The following is a 24,898-nucleotide window of genomic DNA, read 5'->3' as shown; positions in this document are numbered from 1 at the left end:
AGATCCTCATCGCCTCACTTTTTAAAACAATATCTGCCTATTTGAAAGAGTTACAGAGAAAGAGGAAGAGACGGAAAGACAGGAGGGAGAGATCTTCCATCCACTGCCTAATTCCCTAAATGGCTACAATGATTGAGGCTGGGCCAGACCAAAGCCAGGAAACAGGAGCCTCAACTGGGTCTCCCACGTGAGTCCAGGGGCCCAGCACCTGTGCTATGTTCACTGCTTTCCCAGGAACCAAGGAGTCAGGTCAGAGGCAGAGTAACCTAGACATGAAGTAGCTGAAATTTCAGGTGGTGACTTCATTTTATCATTTTTAAGATTAAAAAACATTTTTTTAACTTCAAAGTTGGAGTTACAAAGAAAGGGAATGACAGAGGAAAAAATCTTCCATCTGCTAATTCACTGCCCAAACAGCTGCAATAGCTAGAGCTGAGCTGATCTGAAACCAGAAGCCAGGAGCTTCTTTTGGGTCTCCCATGCAGGTGCTGGGATCCAAGGCTTTGGGCCATCCTCTACTGCTTTCCCAAGCCACAAGCAGGGAACTAGATAGGAAGTGGAGTAGCCAGGATCAGAACCAGTGCCCATAATAAATGCTGATGCCACAGGCAGATGATTAAATTGCTATACCATTGTGTTGGGCTCCCAGCTGGTGACTATCCACTGTACCACAATGCCAACCCCAAATAGCTCCACCTCACCTGGGGTTATTATCCTAAATCAAGTGAAATGACTACCTCCTTGTCTGATCGCGGAGTATCTCTACAACACTGTCCAAGCTCCTGCATCCCACCGAGGGGTCCCACTGTCCCATTCATAACTACCTGTAGACATCCGACTTCTTCAAATCGGATTCAGTTGCCCTGGTGCGGCCAATGCTTGGATGAGAACTGCAGCTCCTCTGAAATCCACAGCGCTTTGCTTTTGCCTCCTGTGTGGCATTCAATGCATCTGGCCCTGCCCTCCTGTGGCTTAGACATGTCTAGGCTCCCATTTACACTCTGGCATTGCCGTGTGTCTTAGCACAGACAGCTGCTAGAGGCTCAACACATTTGGGACGACCCATCACTGCATGATCGCTTCAATGCCTCATTGCACAACAACTCTTCATGCATTTTTAAAAATGAGTGGGATAACAATCAAATTGAAGAACTCCATGTCCTCAAGACTATCATAAAAAAAAAAAAAGAGTTTTGGAAAAAAAAAACAACTGGCCTTAACTCATTCATGTCTTAAGAAGTCTTGTCAATCAAGGATCGAAAGACGATGCAAGTGGACAGTGGCAGCCCGTGTTAGAATGCTAGGTTAAGAGCTCAATGTGGATAACTTCATGGTTCTTACCATCCTCCCAGGCGGATAAAGAGATTTCCCATTTCACCCTTGAGAAGGTCAAGGCCATGAGAAATTTAAGCTTTTGCTAAGTTTGCCAACATTAGCAACAATTTAAAGTCACAGTCAGGGCCAATGAAACTAGAAATATGTACCCAAAGATACAGCTCACCAAGGTTCCCTGGAAAGGGATAGAACTGTTTCTGGTTTAAAGATTTATTTTTGTATCTGAAAGACAGAGTTGCAGAGTAAGACTCTCGCATCCACTGGCTCACTGCCCAGGTGGCTGAAATGGCTAGGGGATAGGTCAGGAGCCAGGAGTTTTCTCTGAGTCTTCCGTGTGGGTGACTGGGGTCCAAGCAAAAGGGATGCTCTCCATTGCTTTCCTAGGCCATCAGCAGGGAGGTGGATGGAAAGCAGATGTGACAACCTGGGAACCATAGCTGGTTCTTGTCATTTAGCAGAGCTATGTAGGGGCGGACATTGGACACAGCAGTCACGATGCTGCTGGGAGCATCTGCATCCCAGCTCTGCTTCTGATTCCAGCTTCCTGGTGCTGTGCACCCATGCAGGCAGCAGGTGATAGCCAAATGCTTGGTCTTGCTACCCACATGGGAGACCTAGATGGAGCTTTGGACTCCTGGCTTCACCCAGCCCCAACCAAGACTACTACTATAGGCACGTGGGGGGAGAACTAGCAGATGGAAGATAGTTAAACAGTTAAAATAGTTCAATTAAATTCAAATATTTAAATTAATTAAACAAAAGAGCCATCCACTGCACGAGTGAAGGGCAAAGTCCCACTCGGAAACTAGCAACAGGACTCTAAACTGCCATGCTTGTATGTCTATTGGGAACAGGCAGCATGGCCAACGAGTAAACTGCATTTTTTAACTAACTGCCTTTTCAGCTAACACATTGTTTCAAGAAAGCTCACCACTAGGTGGCAGATGTAGAACGGACTTGATAGATAAAAGTGCCAAAAGACTTTAAGACAACATAAAAGTTGTCAGTAATACTGAGTCTTAAACCGCTGATGATTTTTTCAAAGATTATTTTGTCATTTTAAGGAAGCATGCTAAAAACAAATGGTTCCACATAAAAAATATTCTCCCTTATAAGTGAAAATGAATTATCATGTGAGGGGCTTCAAAAAGCTTACAGGAAATGGAATTAAGGCTGCGGGCTGTACTTCCCTGCAAGCAACAGGGATGAGCCCCAACACGGAAGGTGCAAATTGTAGGAAATCACCGTGACACTTACATTTTATTTCCTTGACATTTACACTGATCCACTTACGATCATGTCAAGGAAATGGATGCAACTTTAAAATGTAATAAACATCTCGAGGCAAATGTGCTGAATTTCAGGGTCACCGTTTGTACCGCTTTCTCTCTCTTTCTTCTCCTTGTGGGGAGAAACAAAATCATATGGAATCATGAACAGTGCGCACACACACACACACAGGCTAAGCCAGATGCTAAATCTTGCATGCATATACTACATACACACTCGGGAATAAAACGCTGTCATAATTGAAGGAAAGTCAGATCTTATCCTTACCCCATAAAGAACCTTCTAGAACATTCACGAACATTCTTGAGACCTCCAGAAGAGCTTAGCTTCAGAGTGACCATGTCCCACTTCTGCTGCCCAGGCCTCTGAGCAAAGACTCTTCAGGGATCCACCACCCTGCTGGTCTGAACTTGCCAAACGTTCCCTGACACAGTTCTGCACTCTAGGTCTCCCTGGAGAAGTTCTACCGCCTGCATAACTCCGCAGCAGAGGCCAGCAATCGGGCCGTCCTGGCTTCTTAGTTTGTATATATCACTGGACGGTCACTCGTCAAGCCCAAGCCGTCGTACAAACCTCTCCGAACAAGCGCCATTCAGGGGTTGCCGGGGACCAGACTGCCCGGGCCTGACGCACTTCCAGGAAAGCAAACAGAAGCAGAACAGATCATTCTCTTAACACAAACAAGTTCATTTACATGTCTGTTCCAAAAGGCAGAGCAACTGCTCAAAATATTAAAGAAGAAAGACAACGGGTAATAAAGACTGTTTCCAGAAGTGCCTAAGAGCTGTGTGGAGCGGAGGAGGTCTTCCGCTCTCGCTCCCTGTATAATCCAGCGAAGAGTGGTTGCTGGGGAAGTCTCCTGAAAGAATGGAGTCATAACGCCGTTTCCAAGAAGTTACACAGAGAGGAACTCACTTCAAAAGCACATGAACTTTGGAAACGGCGATAACTCCCCTTCCCCCTAACCACTGTGATACCAGGAGCCTGGCACACCCAGCAGTCCCCGAGCGGCTCGGGAGCCTCCCCTGCCACAGCCACGTCCTTTGCAGGAAGTGCCCAGGCCCTTACCTGCTCCTCCTTCTTTTCCACGGGACTCAGCGGAGGGTGGCTCCCAGAGCCACTGTCCTGGCTGTCTTCATCAATGCCCGCAGTGGTTGGCATGGAATCCTGGCAGGTGGCAGGCCCTGCCTCGCGTTGAGCAGGGTCCTCAGCTTTTCCTTCACTTTCCACCGAACTCAGAGACAGCACACTGAGGTTGCTGGGATAGCTGAGCGCTCCTGGGCTCTGAGGGCTAGGGGGTTTGGGCGTGGTGGGCCTCAGAGGGGTGGGAGGCTGCTCCGACTCAAAGGTGAACCGGCTGCCAGAGCGTGGTTCCCCGGCATCTTGGCTGGACAACTCTGAGGCCAGAGGACTGGACGAGGCGCTGCTGCTGGTGCGGGGGCCATTCCTCTCCGGGGGGCATGAGCTCTGGGCTTCCAGGGGGAACACAGCCGTGTCAACGTCTATTCGGGCATCGTGACAGGTGGCAGCAGGGAAGGACGCAGGCACGCTGCGCACGGGCGACGCCGCGCACCGCCGGTCGGGCTCTGTGCAGCTGGACACCCGGCGGGAGTAGTCGTCGTGCAGCCGGCTGTGCAGCCCGAGCCTCGGGTGGGCCTCGGCAGGGGCAGGGGCAGCGCCTTTAGGGCCTTCTCTCTTCCAAGCAGCGTCCGTCACGTTGCTCACAAATTTCAGGACTCGGTCCAAGTCCATGGCTCTGATGGGGCTCCTCCAACGTTTGGTCCTTCTCTCGGAGCCGCCGAGTTTGTCCGAGTCGGTGGAGGAGCTGCTGAGGGTCCGCTGCGGCACCTGCGGCTTGTCGTGCGCAGCGGCGGCGCGCAGATCGGCCAGGTTGGAGGCAGACTTGCGCTTGAAGGAGCTCTTCCTTAGGAAACTCAGGTTATCCGTGCTCTTGCTTCTGCGGTAGGCAATGCTGTCGTTCTCGGAGTCCTTCAATAGGATTTCGCAAAGGGCAGGTTCCTGGAGGATCGGGGACAGGGGTCGGCCGGGGTGCTGGGAATCCTGGGGCTTCTCTGCGTCCAATAAGCTGATGCGGCCCAGGCCGTAGGCCCTGCGGATGCTGCGGGAGCGGTGGGTGCTTCGCTGGAAGGCATCGTCCGCGTCCTCGGGGTCCGAGCAGTCCGACCCGCAGCCGTCCCCAGTCTTGAGGGGCTCCGTTGCCAGGGTGGACAAGGAGCACCTGCCAGCCGGGCCTCCCGGCACAGCGCCATTGGCGAGGGCTTTGGCTGAGTCGCGTTCTGCAGCCTCCTCCTTCCAGGGATCTGACCCTTCTCGGTTTTGAATCCCCTGCAGGACCGAGGACTTGAGCTTCTTGAAGGATCCCATTTTCCGGAAGGAGGCCAGAGCGTTCCACGTCGAGGAGTTTCCCACCAGGACCATGGAGCGGGGTCTCTCGGCATGAGCGTTCATTCTCTTCCGACTCATGGAGAAGAGGCGCACGAGCTTGGAGGGGCTGAGCTTGGCACCCTGCGCTTCCGCATCCGCGCCGCACGCCCCGTTCTGGCTCGCCCCGGTGCTGGGATCCCGGGAGTCCGAGGCGGAGCAGGTGATGGCCGCCGTTGGCCCATGGCCGTTCTGGGCCGTAGTCATGTTCTTGGGACAGGGCTCCCGCGGCCACCGGGCAGCGAGGCTCAGACCCCCGCGTACGTATGAGTCCGCCGGCCCCTCATCTCCGAGGCCATCAGATTGGCTTGCACACCTGCTGGGCGCATCCGGCTCCTCAGAGGAGATCGACACCTGCTGCAGAAAACACAAGAACGTCTTATACACAGCCCTCTCTACCTTGCTTATCAATCACCAGCAGAAGCGAAAGGGCTGATCACATAAGAGCTGCCTTAAAACGAATTTCACACACACCTCCCCCGCCCCGCCGCCCCGATTCATGTCACAGTAAGTTGAAAAGACATAGGAGCTGTGCATACAGTAGGAAGGCAAAATCCTGAGTGCAAAGCGGTTTAAGTGAAACATTTGCAAACACCAGAGTGAATACACCAAGGCATTGTATAAGCAAGACTGTCTTGTCTTGATTTGAGATGCAACGACTTTTCAACGTCCTCCCAACCCTATTTCAAGTTAGGTCACGTTAGAAAGTCAGCCTGAGGGGACCAGCAGGGACCATGGCAGAGCACGCTAAGCTCTCTCCTGCAGTGCTAGCACGGCATGTGGGTCCTGGGTGTAGTTCTTGCTACTCCACAATCGATCCAGCTTCCTGCTAATGTGCCTGGGAAAGGTGCAGAAGCTGGCCCAAGTCTTTGGACCCCCTGTACCATAATGGCAGACCTGGGAGAAAAACAAAAACAAAAACAAAAAAACTCCTGGCTTCTGGATTTGGATCAGCCCAGCTGCAGCTGTTGAGCTCATCTGGAGAGTGAAGCAACAGGTTTCTCTAACTCTGTCTGTCCTTCTCTGTATGTGTTTCGGAGAAAAGCCAGCCTGGATCACATTCAATACAGCTAATGCACCATCTATGCCAGTGCCAGGGACTAGGATGCCAGCTGCTCCCTGTCCAAGCAGGGGAAGATTTCCCAGGATGATAAAGACACACTGCCTGTAATGGCAGTGACCTTGGGCAGCAGGGACCAGGAACGAAAGCCTGAGCGACAGGCTTTGTGAAGGAAACAGTGCTGGTGAGATTGACTGGCCAGCGAATGGACAGACGGGAGGACGGCAAGACACAAGAACTCGAGTGACACACGGGACACGGTGCTCTTCCCTCCTCCCCTCACACACCTGAGTCCTTGCCCTACCCCCCGTTCACCTGTGTTCATGCCCTTTCCGGGAAGTATCTTTGTCCATGCTTTTCCTTCCACCTTGACCTTGTTCTTCCATTGTCTGTCTACGTCCAAGACACCTGTCTGCAAGGTGGTGCCAAAAGTTCCCACTGTGAGTAGCCGCCCCCAGACTCATTTAAACGGAACCGACCAATCAGAAGACAACAAAAACCTTTATCTCAAACTCCATCATCACCACTGCTTAGGCTAGGCGCACCTCAGTCCTGGGCGACTTCCTGGCCCACTCCCTGGTGCACTGGTGAACCGCGCCTGGGAGCAGAGCTCAAGAGAAGCTTGGTTTGATCATCATTCTGGTCTCGGGAGCCCTGCTATTTTAGTGCAGTTTTTAGGTGACACTTCCTTTTCCTTTTTTTTTATTATTTATTTTTATTGAAAGGCAGATTTACAGATAGAGAAGAAGATAAAGATCTTCCATCCACTGATTTACTTTCTGCAACAGCCAGAGTTGATCCAATCTGAAGCCAGGAACTAGAAGTCTCCCAAAAACTTGGACCACCCTCCACTGCTTTCGCAGGCCACGAGCATGGAACTAGATGGGAAGTGGAGCAGCTGGGACACAAACCTGCACTCATATGGGATGCCACACTTGGAAGTGAAGGATTAGCCAGTTGAGCCATTGCACCGTCCCCAAGCCCTGCCCTTTCGCCTCTGTCTATGCCCTCCCCCCTTCTAACCTGTGGCTGTGTGCACTCCCACACACCCTTGTGGCTGCTCTCTCCCCAGAAAGTGAATATGCAGAGCTGGTGCTGTGATGTGGCAGGTAAAGCTGCCACCTGCAGCACTGGCATCTCATACAGGTGCAGGCTGGAGCCTTGGATGCTCTACTTCCAATCCAGCTCCCTGCTAACGTGCCTGGGAAAGCAGCAATGAATGATCCCAGTACTTGGGTCCTTGCACCGAAGTGGGAGATCTGCGAGGAGCTCCTGGCTTTGGCTGGCCCAGCCCAGGTTGTCCCGGTCATTTGGGGGAGTGAACCAATAGATGCAAGATAGCCCTTTCTTTGTCTCTCCCTCCTCTGCATAATTCTGACTTTCAGACAAGCAGATAAACAAATCTCTCTCTTTTAAGTGAACATGCTGCTCTTTTTAACCTTTCCCATCAGGCCTACACCTGCTCAGCTTTCAAGCAGTGCCATAATGTGACAGCCTGTCTCTTCTCATTAAATGACTGGTGAGTGAAAGGACAGACTACACCAACCATGAAAGGCTGTCATCTCTTAGGTGCTTGTCATGTGCGAAACCCCTAAATGAGGTCCTTAAGAGCATCAGGCCTCTAAGTGCTGAGTACACATATCTACAAGGTCAATGCGATGATTTTCATTTGCTATGATATCAAATTGATGCTTAGGCAGATTAGTTCATTGGTTTTGGGGTGCCCTACAATGACCTCCAACCCCAAAAAGATTATGCTGTTTTGGACTGCAAAAAAATGAATGAATGGGGAGGCAGGCACAGTTGGGATTTGTACCCCACGCTGTATTTGGCTGCCGTTTCAGTGACTCATGAGCCAGCAGTCTTTGGGTGCCAATTAAGTCCATTACTTCCAAAGGCGGGGGGGGGGGGGACAGGGGAGAAAGGCAGCTAGAGACCCTGCAATTAGGTCCTGGGTCAGATCACCCCCACCCCACCTTTCAAGTGCATGATTTGCCTTCATGTGGAGACAGTGAGACTAGATCCCAGGGAGAGCCAGATCCAGGGGTTCAAGGTCCTGTCCAGGACCAGAGAGGCCGTACAGACTCAGCCCATCAGCCAAGCCATTTGTCGGAAGACAGGCGGACTGCCTCATGCACTCAGACATCGAAAGTCAAGAGACAGAAATTCGGAGGCCTGAGCAACCACAGGGGGCATTTGAATGCGTGACCTAACCCATCCTGAATCATTTCTTCACTGAGGCTCAGTGGAAAATCTGTGACCAGCACTGGAATCAATCCAACTTTTGGTGGTGAGAAGGAACACAGAGGAGGCAACTGAGCCACCTGGAGAAAAGAGGTCCTGCTGTCTGGAGACGTGTAAGATAGGAGTTTGGGACCCCTTGTTGGGAAGATAACAGGCTCACCAAGGCTGAACTGGATCAACCTGCAGCTCCTTACACTGTCTTACCTCCACATGCTCAGTGACACACCTGCCAGGAGCCAAAATACAAGAGCAAAGAGCGGCAGGATCTAGATCCCAGCGGAACTCTCCACCGACTTCTCAGGAAAACCATGAACATCCCTCTCCCTTTCTAGAATGCACACCCCTTTAGTAGAAAATACCCACCCCCTTTCATTAAATGCCCGTCTAATGTTACAAGCAGTTCAGGCAGGGCCACTACCTTCCAAGTAGTCCCACTGCCCCTGTGGAGTGAGTAACTTGGCTCTCTCAATAAAACACTAGCCGTCCACTATGCGCTCTTCTCTGACTCACAGTCTTTCCTGAAGTAAGGCCAAGGTGCTGGGTGGCCGCCCTCACTGTGCGGCACCAGTGTCGTCTGTCTACCTTCACCTGCTCTGGAAGGCATAGTGGCTATGGTGGTCTCTGTGTCTCAGAACCCTGAAAGGAACCAGGGAGTTTCATGTAATGGTCAAGTCCATTCATCGACATTGACAGACTGCCTACTAAGCAGTAATAATGGTCTCATTACGACGTGCATTGGGTGCAGAAGACAAGGCCCTATCTCTGTCTTGTACTTCAGCTGCACAAAGACAATTTACGGGCACCAGAAGTAGAGGGCACCATGAGATCTCTTACAGGCAAGGAAGAACAGGCCAACCTGACCACCAGGACTCACAAGGTATAGGGAAGCACTTGATTAAATGCTGGATATGTCTCAGAATGTTTTATGGAGTTAGAACTAAATTCTATACGATTTTAAAAGATTTAGTGGGGCCCGGCGCGGTGGCGCAAGTGGTTAAGGTCCTCGCCTTGCACGCCCGGGATCCCATATGGGTGCCGGTTCTAATCCCGGCAGCCCCGCTTCCCTTCCAGCTCCCTGCCTGTGGCCTGGGAAAGCAGTCGAGGACGGCCCAAACCTTTGGGAACCTGCACCCGCGTGGGAGACCCGGAAGAGGCTCCTGGCTTCGGATCGGCATAGTATCGGCCCGTTGCGCTCACTTGGGGAGTGAATCATTGGACGGAAGATCTTCCTCTCTGTCTCTCCTCTCTGTATATCCGCCTTTCCAATAGAAAAATAATAAAAATAAATCTTTAAAAAAAAAAGATTTAGTTATTTGAAAGGCAGAGTTAGAGAGAATACTTCCATCCACTGGCTCACTCCCTAAATGACTACAATGGTTGGGATTTGGCCAGGCCGAAGCTAGGAGCCAGTTGCTTCCTCTAGGTTTTTCACATGGGTGCAGGGGCCCAAGGACTTGGACCATCATCTTCTGCTGATTTCTCTGGCCGCTGGCAGGGGAGCTGGATGGGGAGTGGAATAGCCAAGATGCAAACTGATGCTTATATAGGACACGGGAGTCCCAGGCGGCAGCTTAACTTATTCAGTCTTAGCACTGTCACATGCATCTTGAGGAAGGCATTTCAGAAATCTGTGCTTCAGTGTTGTCAATAACAGAAGAGGTGCCAACATTTAGGCATGTGTCAACCAAGTTGATCATCCTTAAGCACAAGCCTCAAATGGATATGAGGCCCTATGCAGGACCAGGGTCAATTCCAGGCGGTGGTAGGTGTGAGTAGAAGCGCAGGAGTTGGAACCGAAATGTGCGAATGGGAGGCAGGCAACAGGATGGGCAGCTGTCTAGATGCCCAGGGGCTAAGGAGTGTCCCACAATGTGGGACTTCAAGGACTGAAGCAGAAAGAGTTCTTGACAAACTGGGCTGCCCAATGTTTAGAGTAAGCAGAATCATACTTGTATATACAGATTTCAATTTCTTGTTCCATTTCTCCAATAACTCTGAAGTACTTACCTATAATTAGCAAGATGGCTCAGCAGTAGAAAGCAAGGTAAAGACTGGTTTAGAAAGTTCATCTAGCAGCTCATGTCCTTGCCTTGCATGCTACAGGATCCCATATGGGCACTGGTTCCAATCCTAGTGGCCCTAATTCCCATCCAGCTCCCAGTTTGTGCCTGGGAAAGCAGTCAAGGACGGCCCAAAGCCTTGGGATCCTGCACCTACATGAGAGATCTGGAAGAAGCTCCTGGCTTCTAGAAACATCCTGAAGAATAGGCAGTTATCAGGGGGAATCACAGTTTCGGACGTATGGACATACTATAGAGCGGTGGTCATCAAAACAGCTTGGTACTAGCACAGAGATAGAGAGGAGGACCAATGGAGCAGAATAGAAACAACAGATGGGAAGCCACACAGATACAACCAAATAATCTTTGACAAAAAAACAGACAACAACCCATACAAATGGGGAGGTCTCTTCAATAAATGCTGTTGGGACAACTGGCTGATAGCCTGCAGAAACTAGAAGATAGACCCGCATCTCTCACCATACACTAAGATCAAATCTAAATGGATAAAAGACCTAAACCTACACCCAGAAACCTTCAAACTTTTGGAAGAAAATGTCGGAAACACTCTGCAAGAGCTAGGTGTAGGCCCTGACTTTCTTAATAGAACACCAAAAGCAATAGCAATTAAGACCAAAATAAACAAATGGGACTATATCAAACTAAAAAGCTTCTGCACAGCAAAGGAAACTATCAACAAAGTAAAAAAACAACCCACAGAATGGGAGAAGATCTTTGCAAACCACAAAGGTGATAGGGGGCTAATCTCCAGAATATACAAAGAACTCCAAAACAACCAAAACACCAAAACAAACAAACCACTCAAAAAATGGGCAGGGGAAATGGGCAGACATTTCACAAAGGAACAAACCCAAATGGCAAACAAACATGTGAAAAAATGCTCTAGTTTCCTTGCAATAAGGGAAATTCAAATTAAGACATCAAAGCGGTACCACCTAACACCAGTAAGAAAGGCTCATATACAAAAAAAACCGCCAACAACACTTGTTGGTGAGGTTGTGGGGAAAAAGGAACCCTTCTCCAACGCTGGTGGGGCTGCAGGTTGGTGCAGCCTCTATGGAAATCAGTATGGAGAACACTCAAACAACTGAAAATCTGCATACCATACGATCCAGCAATAGCACTCCTTGGAATATACCCAAAACACCTGCTACACGAGAAACCTACATGCACCCCCATGTTCATAGCAGCACAATCAATAATTGCAAAAACTTGGAAGCAACCAAAGTGCCCATCAACAGAAGACTGGATCAGAAAGCTATGGTCTATTTACTCCATGGAATACTATTTAGCTATTTAAAAAAACGAAATGCAGTTCTTTGTGGCCAAATGGGCCCAACTGGAAACCATCATGCTAAGGGAAATGAGTCAATCTCAAAAGGTCAGATACCACATGTTTGCCTTAATTTAAGTTGAAATGCTGTCAATTTGTAAAAGGGTACCTGTGAAATGTAGTATTACATTGTTAATTAACCCCATAATGTTGGAAACTGTTGTGGATGTTATGTTATGAGATTTAATTGGTCAGAACAACAATCTGCCAGCTATGTCGCTACACCAGAGTTAGTCTCCACAAGAAACTGTTGAATTTAGCTGGGCAACAAGATACTGGACTCTATGCAAGGCACATGCTTGCATTGAAAGAAACAAGACTAGATTTGATCTGTAATACTGCAATAAAGTGGAGCAATCCACCATGGGGGGAGGGCAGGAGGAGGGGAAGGGGGAAAATCAGAGCCTATGAAACGCTGTTATAAAATTAAATGCAATAAAAATAAATAAATAAACACCTAAAATATGCACACTTAAACAAAAAAAGAAGAAGAAGCTCCTGGCTTCTGGCTTCAGATTGGCTCAGCTCCGGCCATTGTAGCCACTTGGGGAGTGAACCAGTGAATGGAAGATCTTTGTTTCTCTGTGTTTCTCCTCTCTGTAAATTTGCCTTTCCAATAAAAACAAAACAAAACAAAAAAAGCTCACCGCATCTTACTCTAACACCCAATACTTCTTTGGCATCAATCCTGTTTCCTGGAGGTCTTTTCCCGAACCTTCTAAACAGAAGGAGATCCTTACTTTGCTCAGATTTCTCACACACTTGTTTCATCAAAACATATTTTAGTGACACTCTTCCGCGGCTTCCTTCAAAACGGTGAGTGCACTCTGAGGGCAAGAACTGTGCTTTGCCGAGGGGCTTGGGAAAATTCACGCAGGACACACATTATGAACCTGGAGAGGAAAACAGAGGGAAGGGGGGACTTGGGGGAGGCGGAAGGGGGAGTCCAGTGCCAACTAAATTGTATCAAAAAACAAACAAACAAGAATAAATAAGAACTGTGCCTTGCACACTCCGGTTATCTACTTTGATGTGAAGTTTCACAGGGGTCAGTAGAGGGTCTAGGAGGGTAAGCTGCTGCTTGCAGTGCTGTCATCCTACACTGGCGTGTCAGCTGGGGTCTTGCCTGCTGTGCTGTCCATCCAGCCACCTGCTGATGCACCCGAGAAGGCAAGTGGAAGATGGCCCAAGCCACCCCAAACCACGTGGTCATTTGGGAAGTGAATCGGCAGGAAAAAAAAAATCTATCTTTCTTGCTACCCAGCTTCCTCTGTTGCTTGGCCTTTTAAATGAATAAATCTTAGAGAGAGAATGTCATTTTTAAAAACGAACATTTAATAATTAACCTTCTTATCTCTGTCTGTACCAGAGTAACAAATCGCCACTCCGTAACACTGCTTTTCTAGAGTAAAAACGATCACGTTTTCATAGCACTAGCAATTCTAGAGATGAACGGCAACACACAGAGAGGTCCTAGCCACTGATTGACTCCACAAACGCCTGCAATGACTGGCATCCAGGCGGGGCCGAGCTGAACCTGGGAGCCGGGCATCCGAAACCCAGGGCTCTCAAATGGACGGCTGGGGCCCCAGGACGTGCGCCATCACCTGCCGCCTCCCAGGGTATGTTAGCAGGAAGAAAAAACAGAGCATGCGGCTAAGGCTCAAACCCAGGGACTCAGTGGTTGGTTGCGAGGACTCAAACACCATCCTAACTGCTGGGCTCCACACCCACCCCATGTTTAAGCTGTAAGATTCAGATTCCATGAGACACGTGCAGAAACTCTGAGCTCCTATTTGGAACAGCACTTGACAAGATGAGTAACTTAGCATTCTGTTCTGGAGCTGAACAGCGTGACTATTGTGTGCTGCTTGGAAAGAAACTGAAGTCACAGGGGGAAAAAAAAGCGCCTTTTCCTGGAATTTCTGAGTAACACACCAAATTGCATTATTTAGGAATAATACTTTGACCTGTAATAACCAACAAGGGTTGCGATTCAATTAGTGGTTTGGGAGCCAGCCTTGTAAATTGTGGAAGCTCTGCCACAGATGCTACGAGCAGAACCACATGAAAGAGCTTCCGCTGGGGATACTGTGCAACCCAGTGCCGACAAGCCGGACACGGTGGTGTCTGAGCTCCAGAACAGAACATTTCTGTTGACTGGTATGAGAAATCAGCAAAAACAATTCAGAGCAGCAATTTCAAAGCTAGAACTGACATTTAAAGTTAAGGAATGCAAAACAGGTTAAATAGACGAACAAGAAGGTTTCTGTGAGAGGTTCCTGTCAACTGCCCAAAGTGTGACGCTGGAAGCAGATATTGCAATCAGAAATCCTAAAGCAGTAAAAGGACAGACCCCCAGATCACAGCACCACAGGATACTGTCTTGGGGAACGAAACAATTTTTCTTAAATTTTATTTTTGATGATGTTTATATGTTCACATAGTTGTTAGGGTGGGAGGGGTCCAGGATCAGGGAAAAGCAGGTGACATTGTTTCCACAATTTCTTTTCCTTTTTCCTGTGTCTGGGGGAAGGGAAGAGATAAAGGCAGAAGCCACACCCAACCTCCCAACAGCCTCAGCACCCGAGGATGGGGAACGGCCACCTGATGTCATCCCAAGGTCCCCGATGTGGAACATTTTCTGAGAATTCTATTCAAATGGCTTCAATAGTTCTGAAATGCTGACTATCTCACTGACCCATGGATAAGGAAATTCTTCCAAGATCCGGTGGCTGACACAGTCCACCTCTGAGTCTCCGTTAGCCCAGAAATTTGCTGTCATACTCCACTGGGGTAGCTGATCAACTTGTTCTGCCCTCCTTCCTCTGCTATGGTATCAGGTGTCTTCTGCAAGCTCCAGTGGCCTGACATATCCTCCATGTGCTTCTGGGTATGCCGTCCACTGCTCCATCAAAGCCACTGAGGAGGTCCAGCTCTGACACGTGCACTCCATCGTCAGACACAGGTCCTGCCACTCTCCCCGTGGTTGGAGTTATGAGTCCAGTGGATTAGTTGGGGGGAACTACCTAAGAAATCTTGTCAGAAGTGATCCCAGATGTATCTCTTGCGTGTGCACCTGTACGAGGGTCTAGATCATTCTGTCACCCACATCTGCCTACGTTCACACTGGTAATTACAATTGCTAGGTCAGATCTACCTCCAGCCCCATTTCTTACGCAAACCAATGGATGTTGCAGTCCAGCCCAACCCTGCCCTCCACACATTCGGCCCTCACATACACCATTCGGAACTGCAGCCCAGTCGGAGAGACCCCCAATAATCCCCACTGGTCTGGCCTCCAGCCCTGATTTCTGTGCTTGCCAACATGTACAGTGGACTGGTCTGATCTGTCCCAACCCACACCCAGCTCTCATACTCATAATTGGGTGTTGAAGCCTAACTCAACCAACTGACTGCACCCCAGAACATAACTTTTTTTTTAAGATTTATTTTTTAATTTTTATTGGAAAGGCGGATATACAGAGAGGAGAGACAGAGAGGAAGATCTTCCGTCCGATGATTCACTCCCCAACTGAGCACAACAACCAATGCTATGCCGATCCGAAGCCAGGAGCCTCTTCCGGGTCTCCCACGTGGGTGCAGGGTCCCAAAGCTTTGGGCCGTCCTCGACTGCTTTCCCAGGCCACAAACGGGGAGCTGGAAGGGAAGCGGGGCTGCTGGGATTAGAACCGGCGCCCATATGGGATCCCGGGTGTGCAAGGCGAGGACCTTAACCACTGCACCACTGCGCCGGGCCCAGAACATAACTTTTTAAAGAAATATTTATTTTAGGGGGCTGACACAGTGGTTCAACGGCCTAATCATCAACCTGCTGGCACCAATATTGCAAATAGGTGCTGGATTGCATCCCAGCTTCTTCACTTCCCATCCAGCTACCTGCTTGTGGCCTGAGACAGCAGTAGAGTATGGCCCAAGTTCTTGGCCCCTTGAATCCATGAGGGAGACCCAGAAGAGTGGCTCCTGGCTTTGGATTAGTTCAGCTTCGGCCATTGAGTTTATTTGGGTAGTGAACCAGCAGATATAAGATCTTTCTTGCTGTCTCTCCTCTATGTAAATTTTGTACAAACAAAAATAAAGACATAAGTCTTTTGAAAAAGATTTATTGGGCCCGGCGCGGTGGCGCAAGTGGTTAAGTCCTCGCCTTGCACGCCCGGGATCCCATATGGGCGCCGGTTCTAGTCCCGGCAGCCCCGCTTCCCTTCCAGCTCCCTGCCTGTGGCCTGGGAAAGCAGTCGAGGACGGCCCAAGGCTTTGGGACCCTGCACCCGCGTGGGAGACCCAGAAGAGGCTCCTGGCTTCGGATCGGCATAGTATCGACCCGTTGCGCTCACTTGGGGAGTGAATCATCGGACGGAAGATCTTCCTCTCTGTCTCTCCTCTCTGTATATCCGCCTTTCCAATAAAAAATAATAAAAATAAATCTTTAATTAAAAAAAATAAAAAAAAAAAAAGAAAAAGATTTATTGTTTTACAGGGAGTATGGTGCAGAGAGAAGACAGAAACAGAGATTCTATCTCCTAGTTCACTTTCCAAATGGTACAATAGCTTCTCAGGCTGGGTCCGCCCCAAACCAGGAGCCTGGAACTCCATCTGGATATCCCATGTGGGCCAGACACATTGGCAAGGAGCTGGGTGGCAAGTGGAGCTTTGGGAAGCCAGGGAAGCAAGTGGTGGCTTAACTGGCTATGCCTCAACATGACGCCTTCCTTAGAGGACACTGAACTCCTCACTTGGAAAGCTTAGGACATTGTGGTCCAATGAGATGGAGGGATTTGCTGTTCCACTCTGCGCCCCTTCTCTGTCGTTTCACTTACTGCAATTTCAGTTATCTGTGGTCAACTATAGCCCCAAAGCACTAAATGGAAAGTTCCAGAAATAAACAATTCCTAATTGTACAGCCTGTACCATGTTGGCAATTTGGATATGGCCAAGAGAAGCTGTCGATGTGTTTCCTGTATATGATGAGGTGCAATTTTCTTGAAGGTGTTATATGTGTAATTATAAACATAGTATAGGCAGGGTTCCATCCTGTACTCAGGCACCACCAGGGTCTTGGAGGATGGGTAGGTAGCTGTCCTGTGGTCCTCCCAGATGCCGCCCTTCCCTTCCCTGCTCAGCAAGTGACAAGTTGCACCGTGCACCTAGTTCAGCGCATCTTGCTTAGCGACGGTCACCACTGCCTTAGCACTTCCTAGAACCTTCCACCAGGCCAACACGTTAGCCTCCTGACCAGTCCTCGATGTTAGGACATGGCTCATCCATAACCGATGCTCATCCCACACTGCAAAGGAGATGTGATATCGCATCCCAGCATTCCTGGCCACTTCTTTGACCTCCGGAAGACGCTGGATCTCTCTCTCTCTGGCTTTAATTCTACGTGTAATATTTTATTTCTTAAGCTATGTGATAGCTGCATGATTGCCCAACACACGAGCTATACATTTCGTACATAGCTGAAATATTCCGGAGGGCCTCTGACATTGGATCTCTTAACCCTGGCACTCTGTTTACTCGGCCGTGCTGGGTTATCATGGAGGGTTTATTTATTTATTTATTTTTCAGAGGGCCATGCCTTTTACCTCTCTGCTCTCAGTCCTCCTGTGGTAGTACTGTTGTCTCTATGGCAGAGAACTACGATCCTGCAACGTTGGCTTTAGGCGAAAGCTGCAGCAGGAGGTGATAGGAGCGATTCCCAGGTATGCCCTCCTCTCCTCTCCTCTGCACGGGGTATTTCCAGTAGCTGCAGCTCATCTTTGGTTGTAGCCCTTGTGGGTAGCTCCCTGCTCCCACCTCCAGGTTCAAGGTCTTGCCAGGGGGCCACAGCTCCAGGCCACAGCTCCTGGTTTGTGGCCTGCCAGCTATTCACCTTCCCGCTACTGCCTGCCTGTGTTGCTTCATTGCCTCTCTTTGCTTCTCAGCTGTATGTATTTAAAAAAGCCCTGTGTTAGATTCTCTGCTTGAAATACCTGGAGATGAGGCTGAGTGCGCTTTGCCTAATCTTTGTGAATTCAAATGCATTTGTTCTAAAGGATTTCTTCCCTTCCTATCCAGCTAAGACACATGCCATGGGCTCTAGGAACCTGCACAGAGATCCCACTCGAACATAGCACAAGGCTCTGTCACACTCTTACGTTCCCTATCTGTTTCTGTACTAATATCCACGTAGAGTTTGAAATTTTCTTTATTAATTTTTCATTTACTTTAAAAAACATATTCAAGAGGCAAAAAGTTAGACAGATTCCATCTACTGGTTCACTCTCCAAATGTCTTCAGTGGCCAGGCCTGGGCCAGACTGATGTCGGCGATTGATTCGGGTCCCCCAACACAGGTGGCAGGAATCCAGCCACACGGGCCATCACCGGCTGCCTCCCATCCCAGGCCTTCACTAGCAGAATGCTAGCAGCAGGAGGCGGAATTCTGGTGCGGAAAGGATTTGTGTTAACTGAGAGGCCAAATGCCCAGCTCTGAAACATTCTTTGAGTGCAGAAACCAAGCTGTATTTCAACCTGCGTTTTCAAATGCCCTCAGGTGAACAACTGCAGGATGGATGAGGAAAACGTCACTTTCTCTGCAAACTTCAGGACTGTCAACTGGACACTGGAGGCCAGAACACACCTCACTGTGGAAGCTGCCCTATGACCTGCAGGATGCTGAGCACACCCGCGGCCACGGATGCATTAGGAACAAGAAATACAGGCAATGCAAAAGCACTGAAAACTGTGAACACGGCAACAAGTAGTCTTAGAGTGGCTTCCTTAGAATTATTAGAATGTACTAGGTTTAAAGACAACATCTGGGCCCAGTGCGATGGTTCAATTAGCTAATCTTTTTCCTGCAGTCACTAGGATCCCATATAGGCGCCCGTTCATGTCCCGGCTGCTCCACTTTCCATCCAGCTCCCTGCTTGTGGCCTGGGAAAACAGCAGAGGACGGCCAAAGGCCTTGGGACCCTGCACCCATGTGGGAAGAAGTTCCTGGATTCAGATCAGCTCAGCTCCAACTGTTGCGGCTACTTGAGGACTGAATCAGTGGATGGAAGATCTTTCTGACTCTCCTTCTCTCTGAAAATATGCCTTTCCTATAAAAATAGATAAATCTAAAAAATATATATATATAAGATCCACTTAGTTGTTGAATAGTACTACTAATAAAAAAATCAGTAACAGCTGCAATGTCCAATGGTAGAAGGTTCAATTTAACGATGATTCTAACACTGCAATAGTATATCCAATTGTGTGACTTTTTCAATATTCAGTTAAAATTTTTTATTATCACATAAGAGTAAATATGACATGTTAATAATTATGTTCAAATCAGTCACTTTTTAACTAATACAAATATTTCATTTTAACAGGGAAATCAATTTACCTATCAACTTCTAGTATAAATTAAATACTCAGAATACACAAAATGTCCATCTGAGCTAATGTGATAAGAATGTTATAAAGCAGGGGCCACCACTCCAGCACATCGGGCTGCTGTCTGAAACACTGGCACCTCATATGAGCAATGGTTCAAGGCCCAGCTGCTCTATTTCTGCTCCAACTAGTGTACTGAGGAAAACGGCAGAAGATGGCCCAAGTGCTTCGACCCCATCACCCATGTGGGAGACCTGAATGAACCCCCTGGCTCCTGTCTTTGGCGTGGTCTAGCAGCAGACAGAAGATCTCCCGCTCTCTGTATCTCTCTTTCAAATAAACAAATCTGCGAAAGGAAGAAAGAAAGAAGGAAAGAAAGACTCCTTTCCACCTTGAAAAAATATGATAAAGAAATGCTTCAGCGGGCCCGGCGCGGTGGTGCAAGTGGTTAAGGTCCTCGCCTTGCACGCCTGGGATCCCATATGGGTGCCGGTTCTATCCCGGCAGCCCCGCTTCCCTTCCAGCTCCCTGCCTGTGGCCTGGGAAAGCAGTCGAGGACGGCCCAGAGCTTTGGGGCCCTGCACCCGCGTGGGAGACCCGGAAGAGGCTCCTGGCTTTGGATCAGCATAGCATCGGCCGTTGTGCTCACTTGGGAGTGAATCATCTGATGGAAGATCTTCCTCTCTGTCTCTCCTCTCTGTATATCCGCCTTTCCAATAAAAAAAATAATAAAAATAAATCTTTTAAAAAAAAAGAAATGCTTCATAATATACTTAAAATAGTTTTAACATAATTTCCAAATGAGATATTAATAACTGTCATGATTTGGTTTCATGGTAGCAAGCTCTAACTAGAAAATGTCCAAGGACAATCCTCAAGTATTTCTTTCATAAAGCTACAGCTTTTACTTGCTAAGCTGTTAAAAAAAATAACCGCTTTATGCAGCTGTTAGTCTAGAAATTTAGAGTTGAAAGCACTCATATTTGGGTTCAGAATAAAATGCTCCATTTCGTGCCAAGTATTGTCACACTTTGTGACAATGTTGTGTAATCTGAATACCTAAATTATTAAACTTCTGTCTCTGAGTCAAAATTGAGACCTTCCGAGCCCACTAAAATCTAGCGTGAGGCCCAAGCTGCAAACGCTGTGAGGCCATTCTTCCTGGGCTGCCATCTCGCTGCCCATGTTTGCACATACGCTGGATGTCGGGAAATTGACCCTTTGTCAGTCACCCAATAATGTCTTCAAGTGGACAACACCGGAATTCCCTGGCCATTTTCTAATCAGTTACAGATCACCAAGGGGGTAGGTTTTCTGCAAATTCCTGCGCAGACAAGGAGGAGCCAGGGAGCCACTAAAAAGATAAGACGTTTCCAGAAATTTCGGTCTCTCTCTCCTTTCAGGAGACACCCCATCTCTTGGATCCCTCTCGGAAGGTGCTTCCTTATCCCTCCTTCTCACAGTCACTCTGCCTGCAACCAATTCTAGGCTTCTTCTTTCTACACTAAGCTGAGAAATGAACCCACCAAACTTTGCCGGTAACAAAACACGAGTTACCAATGAATTGCTAAGACATATCCAGATAAATACTGTAACTCAGAATAGTTGACAATGGTTCGTACATTGCACTGTAACAATTGCACAACAGTTCATTTTACAAATTATAGTCTGCAGATCAGTGGAAAGACTGCCCTTGTGGTGACAGGACTTGCTCGTGCACTTGACAAGCCTGGAACTGTCTCCCTTGTTCTCTTCCCGTTAGGCCTTCCCTTCATTCCAGTGTCTTCCCTAGAAACTTAGAGCCTGCCCAGAAGTTGGAAATTCCAGCACCCCACATTTTAGGAACAATTTATATTTTAAAGGGTCACTTGTATGAACATGCTACTACTGCCCTATAGCCAAAATGTACAATATTGCAACCTTCGACCAGCTCATCTAATAACATAGAACGTTTAGAATATAGCTGTCATGGAACCCAACTCCAATTTTCAACCTTTCTGTAGGAGAATGCACCCGAAGTTCCGAATTCAGTAACACAGTTGTTATTCCCTTCTTTGCAGTCCTCATGCTAGACTCTACAGCCCAGACACATCCATCTCTTACCCCAGGATGGATGTGTGATTCTCCCAGGATCTCCTCTGTGCCAGGGTGGGAGAGCAGGCTGCTTCAATGGAACCAGCAGCTCTGGTTTTATTGAAGTATCAGGCCATTGAAGTTAAATGTCCGCAAAAAAAAATCCATGTGGGAAGACTGAATAGGAAGGTAGGAGAGAGTGGCCTAGTGGGAGACGTGAGAGCATCCCACGCCTCTTTTAGGATTTCCAAATCTGGCTCTCAGGTCTACCTGCCTACTAACGCAGAGCCCAAGGAGGCAGTTGTGATGGCAAAGCACTCAAGTCCCCATCACCCACGCGGGAGTGGTGGATTGACTTGCTAGCTCCAGATGTGTCCTTGCCCAATCCTGGCTGTCGCGAGCATTTGGGGATCAAATCAGTGCAAGGAAGCGTGGGCTCTGTCTGTCTCTCAAATAGTGTTCCAAGTTGGAATCATGGCATCATGGGGCAAAATGTCAATTGCATACAAGTGCATGGCTGTCCTGGCTTGCCTTCCTTGGGTTACTAGGCTCAGCCACATTCCTGTGGGTGAGAATGTTGTTTCCCCCATGGGGATGGAGTTTTGCACTTCAATCCTGTAGGGCAATGGGGTGGAGACAATGGCATTTACACAGGCAGTCTTAGTCCAAAGAGGAAAGTCTTTGGTAAATCTGTGACGACAGGGGCTGAGGTGGGGTGGTGGAGGCAGGTGCAGCATGAGACACGAGAGCAGGTGACATCCTCCTCTGCTGTTCACCTTTGACCTTGTCCCCAGCACCACACGAAGATCCAGCCACTCTGCCCCTTTTGTTCTCCACTTTCCCATGAACACAGGAAGCTGCAGGTGGCTGCTACCCAATGCAGCCCTGAGAACAACCAGCTCTGTGCACGATTTGCTCCAGCTCAACTCCGATTCACCTCCTTCCTGGGTGCAAATCACGAGGCTACAGCAGTAAGCACCAATGCTCACAGTCAGCACTACCCAAGGCCAGGATCCCATGCCAAAGCTGACGTCACCCTGGAGACTGGCCTCCCCTGCCTTTGCCATTCAGAACAAGGAGAGTTCTCCTGACAGGCAGCCTCATCTCAAAAACACTTTGAAGGTCACTGGAGCAAACACAGTTTCTCTGCTTGCAGGACACAGACTGGCTGAAATCCAGAGTCTGGGTTCCCAGGCCAAGACCTTCTGGAGTGCAGCCGACACAGAAAAAGCCCAAAGAGGAACAAACAGTGCAGCGCTGACTCCCAGGGTGTAACCAGACACACTCAATACCCGCGTGTAGGAGCATATTTGTATAGCATTTCCCTGCTACATGTTACTGTTCAAGCATTTCTTTTTTTTTTTTTTTTTCTTGACTATCATCTTTCTTTGAAAGGCAGATTTACAGAGAAAAAGGGAGAGAGAGAGAGAGATTTTCTATGCACTGGCTCATTCCCCAAGTGGCCACAATGGCTGAAGCTGAGCCGATCTGAAGCCAGGAGCCAAGAGCTTCCTCCAGGTCTCCCTCTTGGGTGTAGGGTTGCAAGGACTTGAGCCAAGAATCTTCTGCTGCTCTTCTCAGTTCATAAGCAGGGAGCTGGATTAGAAGTGGAGCAGCCAGGACACTAACCGGCACCCATATGGGATGCTAGTGCTGGCAGGTAGTGCTGGCAGCCTGTTGAGCCACCGTGCTAGCCCCAAATACTCAAGTATTTCTTTGTTTTTACATTTGCATAAAATGTATTTCAAGGCAAGGCCCCAATTTATTGATCTTAAAGATTTACTTATTTGAAAGGCAGTGAAAAAAAAAAAAGAGCAAGAGAGAGAGAGGAGGGAGAGATCTCCCATTTGTTGCTTCACAACAGCCACAGGTTTAGCCAGGCTAAAGCGAGGAGCTCAAAACTCCATCTGAGTCTTCCACAAGGAAGGTAGGAAGCCCAAGTCCTTGGGCCATCATCTGCTGCTTTTGCAAGGTGCATTAGCAGGGAGCAGGATCAGAAGCTGAGCAGCTGGGTCTCAAACCAAAGGTCTGATATAGAATGCAGATGTCTTAAACAACAGCATAACCTGCTAAAGACTGCCCACAGAGAACCGACTTAAAATGCAATCAACAAGAACTCAACAACAAGGCGGGGGCAGGGTCCTCAGTTTCTCTTTGCCCAGGAGCAACTATAGCCCCTCATGGGTGAGTAACAGCCATGAGAGAGGGCTAGGGGCTGGGGTAGAATCCTAGCTCTGCCCTGCCGCTGGCCAAAAGCCGGCGGCAGGATAGGTCGGGTGGGTTCCAGTCTCAGGGCAAGGGACAGGCTTAACCCCTCCCAGTGGTGGCAATTCGGGGGGCGGGGGGAGACGCCCCTGCCGGTCAGAACCCTGCCGGGGGGCCCAGCCAAAGCCCCCGCCACAAGGTGGGGGCAGGGTCCTCGGCTTCAGGCGGCCAGTGCACCAAATGATGCCAGGCTCTGCCTGCTGGCCACCCAGCGGCAAGCTCTGGGGTTTTTATGATATGAAATAGCTGTTTAGGGACACCCATGATTAAGGCCAGCTTTAGTGTAGGTGAGACACGAATTTCTGGTGATTCCCAGGAACAGGGACATGAAACCTTAATGCAAGCGTGGGACTGAGGCTGAAGGTCTGGACTGAGCAAACCTTAGCCCATAAGCATGATTGGAAAACAGGATTGGAGCTCAGGACATGCCAAGCTAGGTTTTGGCACGAACTGGTCTATATGAACCACAGATTTGAGGCATGGTGTCTAAAGCAGGGGTCATGACAGGTGGATGAGGCTGCGGTTGGGCCAGGATACAGTTATCGTCTCCTTTGACACAAGTGTGGACTGGAATAAGACGTACCAGGCCGGGCCAGACTGCAATGCCTTCTGGTGCTCTGGAGGAGAGGGTAGATGTGGGACAGACTAGGCTAGATCTCAACCCCAACTGAGCCATATAGGAGCTATATGGGGGTGTGGATGAGCTGTGGCTGGGCTGAAACATCCTACAGCAAGAACCAGAATGGGATGAAGGCCAGTTAGGAAAGGCCACTGCTCCTGCTAGGACAGGAGGCGAACTGGCACATGGACCCACTGGTATGCACAAAACCTGGTACTTGGAGGCGTTCTGATGGATGAGCCCGAGCAACTCCTCTGGTAGGACCCAGACCCTGCAGATTAACGCAAGAAACATGGAAGGTAACAGCCAAGAGGTCATGGAAAGTGTCCCACTGGCATGCATTTGGCATGGTTCGGGGGCAGACCAGGCTGAATCTGTCCATGTCACCCACTGGTAAATCCGAATGCCAGAACAGAGTGTGGGTTGAACTGGCTCAGTCGCAACAAAAGCAGTACATAACACGGAATGCCAAGGTGAGCTTGCCTGTACCAGATGTGACCGCAGCACCCAACCAACACACGTGAGAACCAGCAAGGGAGGGGGCAAAGCTGGCAGGGGCATAAGGGGTGGTTCCCTAACTGAACAGCTACTCCCACTGGGGAGCGTGAGCTGGGAAGGGGTTAGACCAGATTGGGCGAAAACCAGGCTGAGCGGATTATTCCCGCTGGTGCAATCTACAATCAGAGTGGGTGAGGGTTGTTGGGGCTTGGTGGTAGCATCGGCTGGCAGAGGCTGGTACAGGGAGCTAGTCATGTCGAGTTAAACCACAGGGTC

General features: G+C 49.0%; 1 protein-coding gene across 1 annotated transcript in view; it reads right to left on the bottom strand.

The window, feature by feature from the left end:
- SPATA13 (spermatogenesis associated 13) overlaps positions 1 to 24,898 on the bottom strand; it is a 128,373-nt gene that overhangs the window by 66,917 nt on the left and 36,558 nt on the right. Inside the window, exon 2 of the mRNA XM_040979876.1 lies at positions 3,694 to 5,421. Coding sequence (XP_040835810.1) covers positions 3,694 to 5,274 — 1,581 coding nt within the window. The 5' untranslated portion in view covers positions 5,275 to 5,421. The remainder of the gene's footprint in view (positions 1 to 3,693; positions 5,422 to 24,898) is intronic.

The sequence above is a fragment of the Ochotona curzoniae genome, unplaced genomic scaffold, assembly GCF_017591425.1.
Source record: "Ochotona curzoniae isolate NIBS_2020 unplaced genomic scaffold, NIBS_Ocur_1.0 contig_3332, whole genome shotgun sequence".
In the NCBI taxonomy this organism is placed as follows: Eukaryota; Metazoa; Chordata; class Mammalia; order Lagomorpha; family Ochotonidae; genus Ochotona; species Ochotona curzoniae.
This window is presented reverse-complemented; position numbering and strand designations above follow the sequence as displayed.